At 39.7% G+C, this 16765-nt stretch overlaps 1 protein-coding gene and 1 long non-coding RNA gene across 2 annotated transcripts in view; one reads left to right on the top strand and one right to left on the bottom strand.

The window, feature by feature from the left end:
• Nucleotides 1–972: 972 nt before the first annotated feature.
• Nucleotides 973–2364, bottom strand: LOC107836599 (uncharacterized). Its single transcript, XR_001662538.1, has 2 exons — nt 2274–2364; nt 973–2204 (listed from the first exon to the last, which is right to left on the bottom strand). It is a non-coding gene; the product is annotated as an uncharacterized LOC107836599 (long non-coding RNA).
• acss3 (acyl-CoA synthetase short chain family member 3) overlaps nt 2198–16765 on the top strand; it is a 21586-nt gene continuing 7018 nt past the window's right edge. Inside the window, exons 1-9 of the mRNA XM_007555280.2 lie at nt 2198–2590; nt 3859–4003; nt 4264–4452; nt 6010–6144; nt 6673–6813; nt 8084–8164; nt 8494–8589; nt 9822–9973; nt 11913–12016. Coding sequence (XP_007555342.1) covers nt 2253–2590; nt 3859–4003; nt 4264–4452; nt 6010–6144; nt 6673–6813; nt 8084–8164; nt 8494–8589; nt 9822–9973; nt 11913–12016 — 1381 coding nt within the window. The 5' untranslated portion in view covers nt 2198–2252. The remainder of the gene's footprint in view (nt 2591–3858; nt 4004–4263; nt 4453–6009; nt 6145–6672; nt 6814–8083; nt 8165–8493; nt 8590–9821; nt 9974–11912; nt 12017–16765) is intronic.

Here is a 16765-nt window from a genome sequence, read left to right as displayed (position 1 = left end):
ATTACATGATTAGAAGTTTTTTTTTAAAACTTTTTCTAAACCTTCACACTCGTAATTACACAGTCAGGATGTGCTGGTGAATTCCAGCCATCCCACCCAGCTGTTTGCTGAGGTGAAGCATTTAGTGGATAGAGGGTGAGGGCTTAGGGAGCATGCAGAAGGAGGCCACAGTGAGATTACAGGCTCACATCCATGTGGGCTGTAATACAGTTCTGCTTTTTTTTTTTTTTTCCCAAGAGCTAGGATTATATTGCACTGCTTAATGCCCTCCCACTGCAAGAGAACTGATTTCTCAAAGGCGTCCCCTCATCCTAAAGGACACACAAGAGGCCACGCAGACGGGCCAAATCGGGATTGTCGTCCCAGAGTAAAATCTGCCATTAGCGCGTGTTAGAGTTTGGTTTGCGATGCTGGATTCCTCTCAGGATCTACTAAGTTCTAAATGCTGTGATGGTATTTTGGGAATTAATTTTTCAATGAAAGTGAATTTAGCTGCTTGCCATTTGTAAACTAACTCTGCAAAAAAAACTTCCCTTGACGTTTCTTCTGTGTCTTTGTCTTCATGCTGCCGTTTGTTCTCTTATGTTCCTCTGAGACCTTCACAGAAACTCGATTTGCCTGAGATTATTTTACTTATGCGACTTACTGACTACCTGATTCCGTTTGGTGGAACAGAATTATATTTCAGTGGATTAGAGTACATGGAAATATGCTTCATTTGTAAGACAAACACACATATATCAATGTCATTTCACATATTATGCACTTTGACTTTGTATGTCACATTCTAATCTGACAAAAAACATGTAAGTTTGTGCTTGTAGCATGGCAAAACGTTGAAGGGGTGTGCTTCTTTAAAATTTGAACCATAGCAAGTTGATGTTACTGTTCTTCCCTAAAACGACGACAACTGGGAATTATTGTGTTTCAAGTCAAAAAGCAATCTTTATCTCAAAGCTTATTTTATTATAAATCCATATTCAGACACTCGGCAGTGAAGAAATATAGAAATGCAGATAATCGGAAACTCTTTTCTCAACCTTTTAGAATTTAAACTCAAATGATGAAATCAGAAAGGAGGGCAAAAAGAGCAGCTATAAAAACCTCAGTTTCATCCTGATAAGCCTGGTAAGATGCTGTTACTGTAGTTAGTGCTTTCTGTCAGAATGCAACATGTCCTGCCAGTTATTTGTGCAAACAGAAACTGTTTGAAGGAACACTGATGTAGGGGGAACAATTGAAATAAATTGCTTTTTTAATTAAAAGAGAAAAAAACTGATTGAAAGTTCGCAAGTGGGATGCAAATTAAAGAGGAAAATATTTGTTTGGAGGTTATTTCCTGTCACAGTTTAAATTTCCATCAAAGCAATAAGTGTAACGAACACAGTAGTTGCACAGGCTGCCACTTCCCCGGAGAGAGAACCATACGTCTGATGGAAACATTGTTCAACACATATAAATAGAAACAGATGATGTGAAATATCAGATGGTTGAGTTACTCAATTCCAATGGGATTCAGTGCAGAGGTCATGTCCAGGGAGGGTCAACTGGATTATGGGTATTTTTTACCAGGAGCTGTGATGGAAGAACTGCGCACAAAAACACCAGAGATCAGTGAGAAACTGCTGCTGCACAAGAGAGTAGTTCAGACATTAGAGCTGCACAAGTGACTGAGAATTAATGTTCTTTTATTCATCCCCCCTTACTTTGAAACCCTTAAATTACAGTGCTACCTTGGTCTGAAACCTCAATTATGCTTCATATGAAGTGAAATTTCATATTTCAGCATCAGATAAGTGTTGATCAAAATCAACAACAACAACAAAAAATGAGTTCAGGAAAGTATAATGAGGTTTCTGGTTGTAGAGTAACAAAATGAGATAAAGTTAATTGATTTGAGTAGGCCACGTTTGTAATATTTTCTCCTGGAGAAAATGTTATGCAATTATTTTTGGAAAATAAACCTAAGAAATAGCTGAGAATCTAGTTTTTGAAGAGCATTACAGGCTACATTGCAGCTTTGGTTATGTAATTTTTTTTCTCCCCCTTGTCGTAGCGCAAAGCTCCTCCTGCGTCAACTACATCCAGTTCATAGTTCGCATTCCTTGAGGGCATTGTAGTAGGATTTCTAATGAGGTCTTCTCTGCCTTCAGGGGCCCCAGGTGAACTCCTTCCGTGTTGAATCGTGCAGCTGGGTTTGTTACCTGCAACGAGGACATCGTGTCAAAGTACTGTTTAAGTCAGCAGAAACTATGCATTCCCAAATAAAGTACTTGGTGCGCCTGAAGCCCTGCGCTGCGGCTCGCAGCAAGCGGATCCTCGAGAGGAAACTCTGGTCTCACTGTGCAGTAAAACAACAGTTAGAAGGAGGCTTTAGCGCGACAGGACTAAAGCATGCAGCTGCAAGAGAACATGCTGTTGTCGGAACACAGCGCTGCAGGAACTATGCATCTGACTGCGCGTACAGCCGAGCTTTCGCTTCGGCAAGGGACCACCCGGAAACTTTCTGGGGTGAGATGGCGCAGAATATAAGCTGGTTTGAGCCGTGGAGCAAAACTCTGCACGTAGAGGACCCGGTGTTTCCAAACTGGTAGGTTTTCAGCAAATGTTTTTATGCTACACATATCAAACTGACTAGAAGAAAGAAATTAAACAACCCCCATCATGTTTCCTCAATTAAGGTGAAAGATAATAAACGGTATCCAAAACTCAAATTACTCACAAAAAAACAACTCAGTCTCAGTTTATGGAGCGCCAAATATGCCATAATGTGAATACGTCATTCAAGTGTTACGCAAGTGCTATTCAGAAAATAAAAGTAGAACAAAAATTCATTAAATAAAAAACAAAATATTGATGTCAGAGGAAACCCTTATTTAACAAATAAAAGTTACGCAAATAGAATATCAGCTGTCCTGCTACACAGAGGCAACCAGTTTTTTTATGGTATGTCTGAAATGCCAAAAAAATCTTCCTGTTGCATAGTAGATTTTTTATATTCAAAGACATTAATTGTACTGTAATTATAATAAAAGGGTTTAAACAAATTTGAGCAAATTTAACAATGAATATGTTGAAAGCAGCCATTAGTTTTGACATGTAAATGAACAAAAAATGCGTTTTGATGTTTTGTGGGGTCTACTTTAGTGTTTTATGGTGTTTTTTAAACAAAATTGTATATTTTAGCATCAGAATTAAATTTAATTTTGCTTTTTCATAGCCCTTACTTTTCCTTTTTGTTGTATTATAAGGCAAAAAGTTGAATGCAATTGCAAAATTGTCAGTTAAAAATTAGAGAAATTGTCTTTAATATAATCATGGCGGTCTACAATGCACAGAGCAATCTGTGTAATAAAAGAAGACAGCAAAAGCCTTCAAGAAAACAGATTAACCACCTGAGTTTATTTTATTTTGGAGTTGTCACTTACACCATCTGATCTAGAAGGAAAATATTCTGAACGCTGGATCTCAGTGACATTCACAAACAAATTATTCTCCCTTCTTGCAATTTAACTGTATTCAAAGCAGCATAATGGTCTACCATTAGACCAATGTCTCTGTAATCTGCAAAAAGAGACTTTTGTCAAATGAGTTTGTCCTCTACACATCCTTTTAAGCATAATCAAGAGTGCACATGTTTGCACATCTCTTAAAAGATGCTAATGTGCAGCTAAGATCAATTCTATTTCACATAATAGATAGCAACTCTAATCTTGACTAAACTTTTTGTAGTCATGCTAAACCAAACCTACAAATATCTTCCGTATTCTTAAAGAACCAACAAATTAAAGGTATTTGTTTAGATGTGAATGTGATGCATGTATCTCTGTGATGTTTAAAGGTCTGCCTTTCTGCCAGGTTTGTAGGAGGGAAGTTAAACGTGTGCTTCAACGCTGTGGATCGTCATGTTGAGAGTGGCCGCGGAGAGCAGCCAGCCATCATTTATGACAGTCCAGTGACTGGAACGAAGAAGATCGTCACCTTCCGAGAACTGCAGGACCAAGTGTGTGTTAGCAAACGAAACAAAGAACTGAACAGCACAATTAGCCCCCTATAAGATCAGACATATTCATAAGGTTTGATTTTAAGGTTTGCAAGCAAAATATGTTTTGGTTTTGTGAAGGTAAAAGTTGGCAGTTCATGACAGCCATCATTTTGTTTTTAAAAATAAACTTTGTCGTAAAAACTCCAGTCTTTTAGCACGACTGCTTTATGTCATGTCGAGTTTATATTCAGTTTTCTGCATCACTTCCTCTGATCCAGGTGTCCAGACTAGCAGGAATCCTCGTGAAAAATGGGGTTCAGAAAGGAGACCTTGTTGTCATCTACATGCCCATGGTGCCCCAGGCCATGTTCACCATGCTGGCCTGTGCACGGATTGGTGCTCCACACAGCCTAATTTTTGGTGGCTTTGCTTCCAAGGAGCTGTCGGTCCGCATTGATCATGCCAAAGTAAGGATTCTCTGCTTTTCACCCTGCATATTTTTTTTTACTACATCTGTACTTTTGTTCTTAGGAAGCTGCTGATATACATTACGTTTTGTCTTAATAGGGTGATGTGTATCCATATCTGTGTCTGTGTGTGTGTTCTGTAAATAATTAAAAGATAAATGTACTTGACTCACCTTTGCTATTTTTAGTTAAATATGATTAATCATTACCCAAGAAAACCCACATCATGTTTACTTTACACACGCCTATCCATCATTTCAGTGCCACCATGATTCACTCTTTGACTGATACTAATGTTTGGTTTAACATCCCCAACCACATTACTGAAAAAAAAAACATGGGATTTTCTCAATCTATCAACAAACCTCGGGTCCAATCACTTTCCTTCATTTAAATTTATTGGATTGCTGGCACAGACTGGATTTCTAAGCATAGTGCATCTCAATACGGTTGAGATTGCAGCTTTTAAAAAAAGGCCATACTTGTATCTTAATGATCTGATGTAACTATTCGAAACCAGTTTGATGTTTTTGGCGAGGTTCGTGGTTCATTATCATCTTGGAACCCCCTGTTGTGCTTGCAAATGTGTAAACCATCTGTCCCAAAATGGCCCATGAATGAATGTGTCAGGATCTTTTAGGGAGAAGCCAGTAGCAACCTCTGCTGCAAAGTCAACACCTTCTGGAGAAAAGTTTTAATGTTGGACAAGACAAAGTTTTAGCTATTTGTGACAAGAAGTATGTTTTGCAGAGTGAGAATTGTGGATGGGTTGAAAAGTCCTATTCGTTTTGAGTTTCAACATGACGAATCCCAAAGCAAACTTATGTTGGGATGAATAAAACATGCTAACAGTGAGCTAACTTTCATTAAACTGGCCTTCTGAAAGCTCTGGTGTAATGAACACTTATGGATTAGGTTTAAAAGTTGGTTTTGTGCTAGAAAACGTACTACCGTATTTTTCGGACTTTTTTCCCCCCAAGCTTTGAACCATGCGGCTTTCCTGTGGATTTTTCTTCAACCGCCAGGGGGCTCTTTAGCAGGAAGTGAACAATTGGAAGTCAAAATTAGAAATCAAAGAAGAAAATGCCCGCTATCTAATATAGTTAGCCTGGAATTAATAAAGTGAGTTCAGTTACACAAATATAGTGGAGGCGTGCTGGGATTTTTGCATAAAACAGCAAAATTGTTTTACCTGAATCTCTAGATTGGGTGAAACATGACAGAAAAATCAAATATGCAGTTTTTATTTTACATCGAAACGACTCCAGGTAACTCAGGTTGAGTGAAAAATTGAAGAGAGTGATACAAAGCAAGCAAGCAGCCAAACTTTTAAAACAAATGTTTTTTTGTTGTTGTTTTTCACTTTTATATGCTTCAACCCTCTTAATTTGAAAGGCTACAGGAAATGCCTTTGATCACGTAGGAAGGCCCCAGGTGTGCAGCAGGCTTGCACTTGATTGCGCAACTGCCAGGAAGGCCTTGTGCGAACTGCATTCTGGAGAACACTCCAATTAGTTATTCTCTTTCAACATTTTCCCATGATTGGTGTTTTTGCAGCCCAAGATGTTGGTGACGGCCTCGTTCGGCATCGAGCCAGGCAGAAGAGTTGAGTACATCCCTCTGGTGAAGAAGGCGCTGGAGATGAGCTCTCACAGACCCTCCAAGGTCCTCATCTACAGCAGGCCCAACATGGTGAGGCGGTCTGGCTAACGCAGCAGAAATCTGCATCCCACACTGTGGCAGGGTGACGGAACATGCAGGTTTCTAAAATACACAAAAGGCTTGCATTTCAAGCAAGCTGACTTTTATGTGGCTCACTTGTAAATTATGATTTATAATCAAATCAAAAACATGCAGTTTGTATGTGACATTTGAGAATGCTGAGTATGACTGAGATGTTATTTGCAGTTTGGCAGGAATCCAGTTTGGAAGCAGACCGGCTTTTATTGAGCATGTATACAAGAAAATGTAACGTTATGTTGGTTAAATTAGGCTGAACTTGATTATGAATACTTTAATAGTTAATTTAGGTAACGTTTGTCACGTTTAAATACAAACATTGGAGCAATTTCTTTACAATGTCTCGCATGTTGCTAACATGCTAACTCAAAGTTAAGGTGTTTACTGAAAGGAGAAAAATACACACAGAGATCAAACTATTTTTATTGGCAAAAAATGCTTTTAGAAAGTTAAACTTTTAAATGTTTTTCTTTGTTTCAGGACAAAGTTTCCCTCGATCCAGAGCTGAGTCTGGACTGGGACCAGGAAATGGCCGCTTCTCGTCCACATGACTGTGTTCCTTTACCCTCCAACCATCCTCTGTATGTCCTCTATACGTCTGGGACCACAGGAACACCAAAGGTACTGGCCATCAGTTACTGGTTTATTATTGACTTCAAGTAGGGTCGCTTCTTGACTGTCAGATGACTGAGAAAGAAAAACTCTTTACCTTGATTTAAAAACTTCAAGTTTCTGAACACCAGCAGAAAAATGTTGAGCAGAATTCAAAGGTTTTGAAGCAGCGTTAATATGCCTGTCGGCATAAAATCAATGACTTGCCCTTCAGAAACAGGAATTTTCAGACATGTATGCATTTTTATTTGCAAAAAAATCTCTACCCAGTAGTTTGGTAAACTTTCTATTTATATGTCCTAGATTTCAGAATATTGATATTTTTCTTTTCCTATGATGGAAAGCTGCAGATGTGAAACTACAAAATTCATAGTCAGGCTATGAATTTTTATTCTTGGGAATTTAAAGATATGGTTGAGCTTTTACTTATTAGCAAATGCAGTAGTTGTATAAAAGTATACTGTGATGTTTTTCTGTGCTTGGATGTTAAATGCAGCTTTTTCTTTGTGTATTTATGGTTTCAGTTTTCAGGTGGGAGGCAACAAATTAATTTTTTTTTTTTTAAAAAAAGGACGATTTTCACTTTGTCTGAAATGCTGTTTATCTGCAAAACTGTGCAAAAATATCCAAGAAAATCAAAATAACCTGAGTTATCCTGCTGTGATCTGATGATTATATCCCTGAGCCGTTTAGCAAACAAAAATCTGAGTTACTCTACAATTATAGGCATAAATGAATATTTTAATCATTAGTTATTCTCTCAGAAACTGATTAGCAATGAATCTTGTCTGTTCAGAGAAGTTGGGAGATTTACTGTCTGAGTTTGTCCTAAGTAGCTGTTATTTATGGAGGCTGTGTGTGACTCATCAGATCTTCAATGCTGCGAAACAATCTGCAGCCGATATAAAATCCATCACTCTGACATAAATACGACAGAACATTTCCACAGCAGCAGGAGTTGATTCAAACAAAAACAAAAAAATCATTGACGCCCTGCAATAGCATAATTTATTTTTCACTAAAAGGTAATAAAAGAGTCTCATGGGCTTCTCCTTAATGGAGCTGCAATTGGCAACTTTTTCCCGTTCGCTGCAATGTGCTCACATGGTTGACCAAGATGGAGCCTGACGCCACTGTGTGTCGGAAGCATTAATTCGAAAACAAAATATAATCCCGCTCCACACTGCCCGGCTGAGCATCTGTGTTTTAACCGATATTAGAGCCCTGCTTTGTGAAATACCTGTCACTGCTTTAATGTCTTTCTTATCTCATTCCCCAGGGCGTTGTGAGAGACACTGCAGGCTACGCCGTTATGCTGAAATGGACCATGTCAAATATTTATGGACTCAGTCCCGGAGATGTAAGTTGATAAAGCGTTCTCTCCTGAGTTATTGCTATTCTTATGGGGAGGGGGAAAATAAAAAGAGTAAGCAATCAGCAAAGAGATGGATGAATTTTCACTTCAGGGATGATTTGATTACAGTGAGAAACACTATAGCTTTTTAACTTTCTATTTTCAGCTACATTCATCATTTAGATGTCTATTTGATTTACATTTACATTTTCAGTGCCTTCAAGCTTTTAAAGCCTTATTTTTTTTGTCCCATTTTTTAATGCAATTCAAAGAATGATAATGTAGCTCTTGTTCTGTGATGTATGATATTACATACATATATTCATTTGGTGCAGGTTTGGTGGGCTGCCTCTGATCTGGGCTGGGTGGTCGGCCATTCCTACATCTGTTACGCTCCTCTTCTCCATGGTAACAGCACCATTTTATATGAGGTATGTCGCTTTTAGAACAAGACGGGTGTAGAAATGGTGCAAAATAAGTTTGGCCTGCAAAGCATGCAAACGTATTACAGCAGCATGTAGACATGTGAGGAATGCTGATCAGGACAATGAAGCGTACAGTTATGAAGTAGAAGGAAAGATGATTTTGAGAAATTAGTTCTCAGAATGTGTTGAAAATCCCCTTGTAGTGACGTCATGCTGTTGAGATGCTTTTCTTCTGTGACTTCTTCAAGCTGCAAAGCATTGTAGACTTGGAGATTTTCCTTCTGTCTGTTTGCAGTTGAAATTTGACTAAGATTTTCCCATTTTTGCAAAAAAACACGTTCACTTTTCAGTCCTAAGACATATAGATGTGGACAGACCCCCAAAGGCTTCCTGTTGTAGTTGCAGTGAAAGCAAACATGTTGGAAATCATGTTTGTAGATTTCTGCGTAGCGAGTTTGAGGCATTCAGGACTCAAACTGTTTTGCAGAAAGCGTCTGTCATGTTTGTTTTTAGGGCACGCTTCCTTTATTTGCTGCTTTTCTCTTTCACAGATGTGACACCTTTGTGTGATTCAGGCTTTCCCACCTTGAGGTGAAATTTCATCTTGTTAAAAAGCCACAGAGCAGTTTTTGATCAATGTGTTCTTGACATTAATTTATTTGCTTGGTATTCATTCTTTGAGTTTTATACAATTATGTCTGCTTTCCCCCTTCCTGTGAGCGGAGGAAGGGGGACACGGATGGACCAGTAGATTGTATTTGTTTTAATTTGCCTTAATTTACTTAGACTGTCATATTTGGTTATAGTTGGGGGTAAGTAACTCATAAGAAAAAGTTTTTTTTGCCTCAGACTGTTCTGAGGTTTTTCCATTTGCTGATTATGCCGTTTCTTTCAGTTCTGATTAGATATCCTCTATGATTTTTCTCTGACCTGAGGGAAGCAGCCTCCCTTCAATAAGACTGATTTATTGTTTTTTTCTTTCCTTGTGAGTCTTTGTTTAAAATGTTTTCATTAATTCTCCGCTGCACACAAACACAAATGTCAGTTTATGTGACATAACTACATTTACAGGTCTGGACTTTGACTGTGCCACTCAAGCATCAACCATATCATTGCAGTTCAATTCAGTTTACTTGTACAGCACCGATTCATTCATGTGTGGTGTTTTACAGATACTGTTTCCATGTCTTGTTTTGGGTTGCAGACGGACACATTTTATTTTATGTTCCTGATTGTAGGGAAAGCCAGTCGGGACTCCAGATCCTGGCGCGTTCTTCCGTGTCCTGTCGGAGTACGGACCGTCGTCTATGTTTACCGCACCCACCGCAATCCGGGCCATTCGGCAGCAGGACCCCGGCGCCGCAGCCGGCAGGAAATACCCTTTGACCAGGTAGATATCACTGCATCATGTAATGATCAGCCACATCAAGACACGTTTTCTCTCTTGATTTGGAAACTAGCAAATGAGAAGGTCTTAAATAGATGATTGACAGATAATTTATTGCTGGCAGTTCTGTTAGGTTTTTTTTAGCAACTGTAGTTTTTAAAAATGCTAAAAGATGTTTTGTGTGGTCTGTGTTTGGTAGCTGCGGAGCGGCAAACTAAGTACAGCTTTATTTATATGCTACCTTTCAGGATATAAAATCACAAAGTGCTTCACAAGAGCCAGCAGTGCATTAAAAAAGTCCTGATGCAGTACAGTGTAGATTTTACAGCCCATTTGCAAACAATTGATGTTTCAGGATGTTCACAATATGCTGCCAGATTTTCTACTCTCCCACATAAATGTGTTTTTCTGTGTCTAAGCATGCATGGCAGCTTCACAGCCTCAGCTTGTTTTGCTCTTCATGTGACGATACCTGTAGCAGGGAGTTAAATACATTTTTTTTCTTTTTATTAGTTTGGTCCAGTGATTCAGGTACTTGCCGAGACGATCACATTTGTCAAATGTTTGTTGTGGAGCAGAAAACTTGGACCGGAGGGTTGGTTTGTCAGTTTATCGCTTCATTCTTGTTCAGCAGTCTGAAATGCCTCTCGGCGCACAATCGTAAAGCAATTCTGAATCTTGGTGACCTTTGGCCTCAGTGACTCATTCACTGAATGCAGCAGTGTGTGTTGGGTCCTCTGTTGCAGGCGCTGAATAAACTGCAGCTTTTGAAACTGCAGTCATTTAGGTTTAATAATTTTTCAATGTGCTAACTTGTTTATTCAAGATCACCGTTTTTCTTCTGGTCAAAATAAAACGCCTGTGTGACATAGTGGTAGAATAACAAAGACAACATAATTTTACTCCACTGTGATTTGCTAAATTTCCACTTTAATGGTCAGTATTTTACTAGAATTTAACAATCTTACTGAAACGAGGAAACAAATGTTTGGGTTCTATGGTAACGACCAAATTTGCCACAATAAGACGTCAATTTTTGTGATTTTTTTCTAATTTATCCACACATCTAAAACTATGAAAGGAGTGTTGGTAGTTCTGTTTCTAATCCAGAATGTGCAGAGAGTTGTACAACCTTTGAGAAAAGCCTTAAAGCTTTATTACCAAACATAATTTCATGCTAGAGTTCAAACCCTGATTTGATGCAGCTCACTTGTTCTTTCTTCAGCTTATTAACACAGACCCAGGCTTCCTCCTGAGCCTGTGCTGAGCCCTTGTAGTGCGATTGAGCTGCATCCCTTGTTAACACGTCGGACGTGGCGGTAATTAGGCTGTCCAAAAATATAGCATGAGCAGACAAGCTTTTAGCAGAATTGTCGAGGAAAAATGAAATACTTTGGAGAGACACTTTTGGAAACAAGACGGCAAACCAAGCGGATGCTTTGTGGTAAATAAAAGATTCATGTGTTGTGATTTAAAGTTGAGTTTGGGTTGTGACTGTGAGGCTGAATCAAAGGTGCTGGTAATGGCTACTGTTTGTCTTGGTGGTAGTTTTTTGGATCAGTGGTTTTATGCTGTTAAAAGCTGAAGTTGTTAAATAAAATGCGATCGGGGGGGGAATGCTCCAAAGACCCGCCTCTTATTTCAATACTAATCCCTCTAAGAGATTTGTTGGACTGTGCTGCAACAGTTTGCACATTTACTTTGAGATTTGAAATTTATTTTAGACCAGTATTGATCTGCTTCCTCAACAGAAATGTAAGCAGAGCGTGGCGTAGCTCCATGAATGTTAAAATTAAAGATACTTTCTTCAGGAGTCATCAGTTATGCGTGTATAAAACAATAACTGCAGACACTAAAAACATTTCTGGCACGTTTTATGTCTGCATGACGGTTAATTGTTTCGGCTTTTTGAAGGAAAACGGTTTACTCTGTTTCTTCGTAGGTTGCAGACGTTGTTCTTGGCAGGAGAGCGGTGTGATGTCGAGACGCTGGAGTGGGCAAAGAAGAACTTTGGCGTTCCGGTTCTGGATCACTGGTGGCAGACGGGTGAGAAAATGTTCATTTTCCTCAGATGAAAATTCACAAATGTCTGTCATTTTGGAGTTTCACCTTTTCTGAGCTTTACTTGTGACCGAAGACGGTCGGTCTTCAATTATGAAGGGAAGAAAGGAAGGAAAAGACGTTAATGGACTAGAATTTAAATCGAGGCTTTAATCTGTGAAGTTTGAGCTGCTGTGTTCTCGTTTTCCTACGATTAGATGTTATGGATCCGTCACCAAAGCCAGATAAGTGGCGGCGATTGCCACTTATATCTTGATTTCTGCTCAAAAATGTAATTTTGCATAGCTGATATATTTTAGTGCAGGATTTCATCATTGCAGTTTTAATAAAAGCCATACCTCTCTTACGCCCCACATCTCTGATCCGTCGCAGCAAATTGTAAAAGTTTGCAGAAGCGTGCGGTTCTGCATGACGGCCAGACAGTACTGCAGCTTTAGGGTTTTTGTTTTTTTTTAAGGCCATCTTTATTATTGATTCTTGAATTTGAAAAGTGGTTTGTCATGGAATGGATTGTTGAATGCAGGGAGCATACTAATGTCAGACCCCTTCACCTCCCACCGTGTGATTGCTTTTATCCCGAGTGCCACAGAGCTGTGATAAATGTGTTAGGCACCGCATACGAGCACAATTGGACGCCTCTTTGTTTTGAAATATCCTGGCGGTGCAAATGGAGGATCGATGCTGGACGAGATGACATATCTGTGTTAAATATGGAATCGATGCAGCTGTTGGATTGCTCGAAAGCCATTGACCTTGAGCGTTTGTGCGTGCTACGCTCTTCAGATTAGGGTGCAGATTAGCCCACTTGACCAATTAGTCTGTCCAGGATCGATTGGATTGTGTAGAGTTCAGTATTGGAATAATACAGAAATGTGATTCGTCAAATTGATCTATTGTTGAAGGTACAGCCAGTGCATTATAGCAACAGAGCTAGAGCCGCCTCGGTTCTTTATGCGTGCCTCAGAGGCTAAATCTTTGATGGCGACGTTTGAGAGCCAGAGTTTATTATTTCCTTCTGTTAAACTGCTGAGAAACAAAAGTAGGAGCAATGAAAGGAAGGAACAATTCAGGCACAAATTTATAAAGGTGCAGACAGACGATGGGTAAAGTTTCTATCTTCAACCAGGTGTTAAAACTGAACTGCAGTGCTAGCAATGAGTCTAAACCATTGATGCTTTAGACTCATGAATTAAAATATGTTCAGTCTGCAAACTCAGACTATGTCCTAGAGAATCCAAGCACCATTTTCACTCTGTGAAGGATATTGCAGGTAATATCTCTCAGTTTGGAGACAAATGAACCAGAATAGTTTTTATATGCTATAAATTGGCAAACTGATTGCAGGATTTACACCTACATTTAAGCTTGTTAGTTAATTTTATGATTTGATAATTTAATCCATTTGCTTTTAGTTTAGTATTTGAACATTGAGTTTTACAAAACAATGTTGCCGCTTTTGTTTTCTGTCTGACTGCCACTGGCTGCAGATATTCTTGGTGGAGATGTTTGCCTTGTGTCATTACTTTGCTTCACAGCACACAGACTTGAACTTCTCCTTAGATCAGAAGGATGCTGGTCTACATGCCCAGCAGTTCTCTGTCTCCTGCATCACAGTGGGAGAGGAATGCTAACTAGACCAAGGTCACTGTTCTTTGTGATAAGTTACTTTTGACAGCAGACACCAGCTTTTATTTTATTAATTTTTATAGGATTGATATGAAGTCAGACTAAATGTCTTGGAAGTAATTTCATTTAGCACCGTACAGAGAGGAAATCTAAAGAAAAAGAAGCATAATTGAAGCTTTGGACTTTTCACAAACTGTAGCTCTAAGTTCATTTAAATAGTTTTACTGCACATAAGTTCAATGCTATAGTCTTTGTTTCTGATTACCTTTTAACTCCTATTACATTTTTTATTTCTAAATCCTCAATCCAGTTTGGCATGACTTATTTTTATTAGGATTGATAAATGCTGCATTATTAAGCAAGCGATTATCCCAATCTACCTGTAATTTGACTCTAAGTGAGAGCAGTCAGCCTCAGTTTGGCAGGTAGAATAAGTTTAAGTAATTCTGCATGTTGGCAGCGAACTACTGAGCTTATGAGCCCTAATTAGTCATATATAGGCTGCAGGTAGTTGTTAAATCACCTTGCAGAAGCTCTGATGATGCAGAGGCTCCTGCAGGTTAAAATAAGCAGAATGTGTCTTGCATAAGATGTTTGAAGCATTTACTATTCATACAGCAGTTTGGGAGCTGTTGCAGGTAACAGAGCACACAGCTACACACAGATTTATGGCTTTTTTTTGTTTTATTGCTTTGTGCTTTATGTGTCTGCTCTATTTATAAACTCTGCACACTGTGCCTGTTAATTTTTACATTGAATCTGACTGCAGCTCCGTTTGGCTGGATTAAAACCAATCCAACCTGTAAGTGGATAAAAGTTTTTTCTCCTAGCAGGCAATCTTGAAGATAACATTTCATTCTATGAAATACTGACATGTTTATAACGCGGCCCTTCTGCTCTATGCTTTCACAGTCACATCCTAAGACAAAACCCCGTCGTCATTCATACCAGGTGATTTATAGAGTTTAGAGAGAAACCTGTGGCGCCCTCCTGATTTCTGCCTCCATGTGTAAATCCAATACGATGCTCACCCTCTGCTAAGCTCTGCAGCCTGCAGCTGGAATCCAAATCTCCACTTTTTCATGGCAGAGCGGGCTGCTTGCCATCTCTCGCTTTCTGTGTCAGACACTGTGTGACTTCAGATATGAGGGGCAATAAAGCAGCTATTATCTGTGAAACAGTTTGGAAATATTCCGTGTTATTTGAGTAACCTTTAAAAGATGATACGCTTCCTGTGCTGAATCTTAGAGGGGCTGCCCTAATCTCCATTATTCAGAGTTGCCTTGCATATGTAATTGAGCTCTGGCCTTTTTCAAACCTTATTATAGTACTGTTATCAGTTTGACACTGGTTGAATATTGTTTTCTGTTTATTGCAGGTGGAGGTGCACTGGTTTCACTGGCTGAAGCCTTTTTAGTTGAGATGTTCTTTCGATAAGATGTAACTTGAGTGAACAGAGGTTTTTCACTGCAGAGCTCTATTATTGGTTTATTTATTGCATATTATCATATTGGACCCTCGTTAGCCAGCTGTAAGGCTGATTCATGGTGCCACAAGCGTAGAACGTTTATACACTTCTGTTTATTTCAAATGTGGCCAAGAACTTTATTAAGTGGACAGGATTCTAGATGATGGACTTACATTTTTTCTCCGTCTTGATCAACACAGACTTTCTTCTTAGCTGCCACTGTGTGCTGATTCTACCTCACACACGTCTGTGGAGGGCCTCGGTTTGAAGAACGAAAGGCCCAGCTGACGCAAAACGTGCAGCTTGTTCTGCCGTTCCCCCAAACAGAAGTACGATCGCGTCGCTCTCCAAACAGGAGGCCACTTCCCACACGGCGTCTTTCACCTCCCGGATTTAATTCCTTTTGTCATCACTCATGTCACGCTAAGTTAACGTGTCGTTGGAAATATTTAACGGTACAATCCCGCTGCGCAGAGATGACTAGTTTGACCGATTTTACCATTTAGTGTGCCGTATCTGGTTCGAGCAGCAAAGATTGGTTTCTCTTGTGCAAAGCGGAACAGATTGGCGAGTTTCTCTCCGCGTTGAGGGAACTTGGTCGTGTTTTATGCCGATTCATCAGCTGAGATGGATCTCAGCTTTTCCTCGTCGTCTCCCATCGCCTCATTTTAAACGAGTCCAGTTGTTCATGTTCTCCTCTGACAGTCGAAGATGCTGCGAGTTGACCTCGCAGCATCAACTCGCAGCATCTTCGAGTTGATGCGAGTTTGGTGAGGCTCCTCACCAAACAGGTGAGGAGCCTCACCTGTTTGGAGGCTCCTCACCTCCAAACAGGTGAGGAGCCCGTACAGCTCCTCACCTGTTTGTTTCTGACCCACCTGATGCCAGCAGCTGCTCAGCTCACCTGCCTCCTCTGTGCATATGAGAATGTGTCTGACGTTTTGAGCCTTGATGATAATCTGCGAGCTATTTTAAGACCCAAGTGGCATTGGAAGGGGGTGGAGAGGGCTGAGGATGAAGGTTGCTGATGTCACGACTGTTGCCTGGCAACAAATGTGTATTTCCAGTCGGCAGGTTCAGGCTGCCTGCATGAAAAGGGGGCGACGGATGCGCTTGTGATGTTTTAGGTGTGTGTTCTTTTGACTTTTCCTCTGCTTCTGTTTGTTTTGTTCTGTTTTGTCTTCTGAGAGGTCATCTTGATCAGCGTTTCCCTCTTTAGCCGTGCCGGTAACTGAGCTGGCACAGGCGTGTACATATTGGCCCGTCTCAGAAGGTCAGACTCTGTGAAGGGGGGATGGTGGAGTAGAAGGAAAAACCGATTTTAGAAAAACTGAGTATTCACAAGATCAAAAGGAATGACAGTGGAGGAGCAGAAAATATGCACAAAATATTGAACCTGTTTGACTTCTGAATCAAATTCAGTTGTTTTTTTAATTTTTCAATACATCAGGAAGCTGGTAGAAGAGGTTGCTCACATTGCTTTTTAAAGATTTTGGTAAAACGGGGAAAAATCTTGAATTTTGAGACCGTATCAGTTTTACTGAATTACATGTGTGACTTGGTTTGGATTTGCATTCATAATGTGTTACAGGAAATAACTGCACAAGATTTCTTAAGATTGTTTTGCCACATTGGGTGCG

This window comes from Poecilia formosa, unplaced genomic scaffold (genome assembly GCF_000485575.1).
Source record: "Poecilia formosa unplaced genomic scaffold, Poecilia_formosa-5.1.2 Scaffold69, whole genome shotgun sequence".
Classification (NCBI taxonomy): domain Eukaryota; kingdom Metazoa; phylum Chordata; class Actinopteri; order Cyprinodontiformes; family Poeciliidae; genus Poecilia; species Poecilia formosa.
This window is presented reverse-complemented; position numbering and strand designations above follow the sequence as displayed.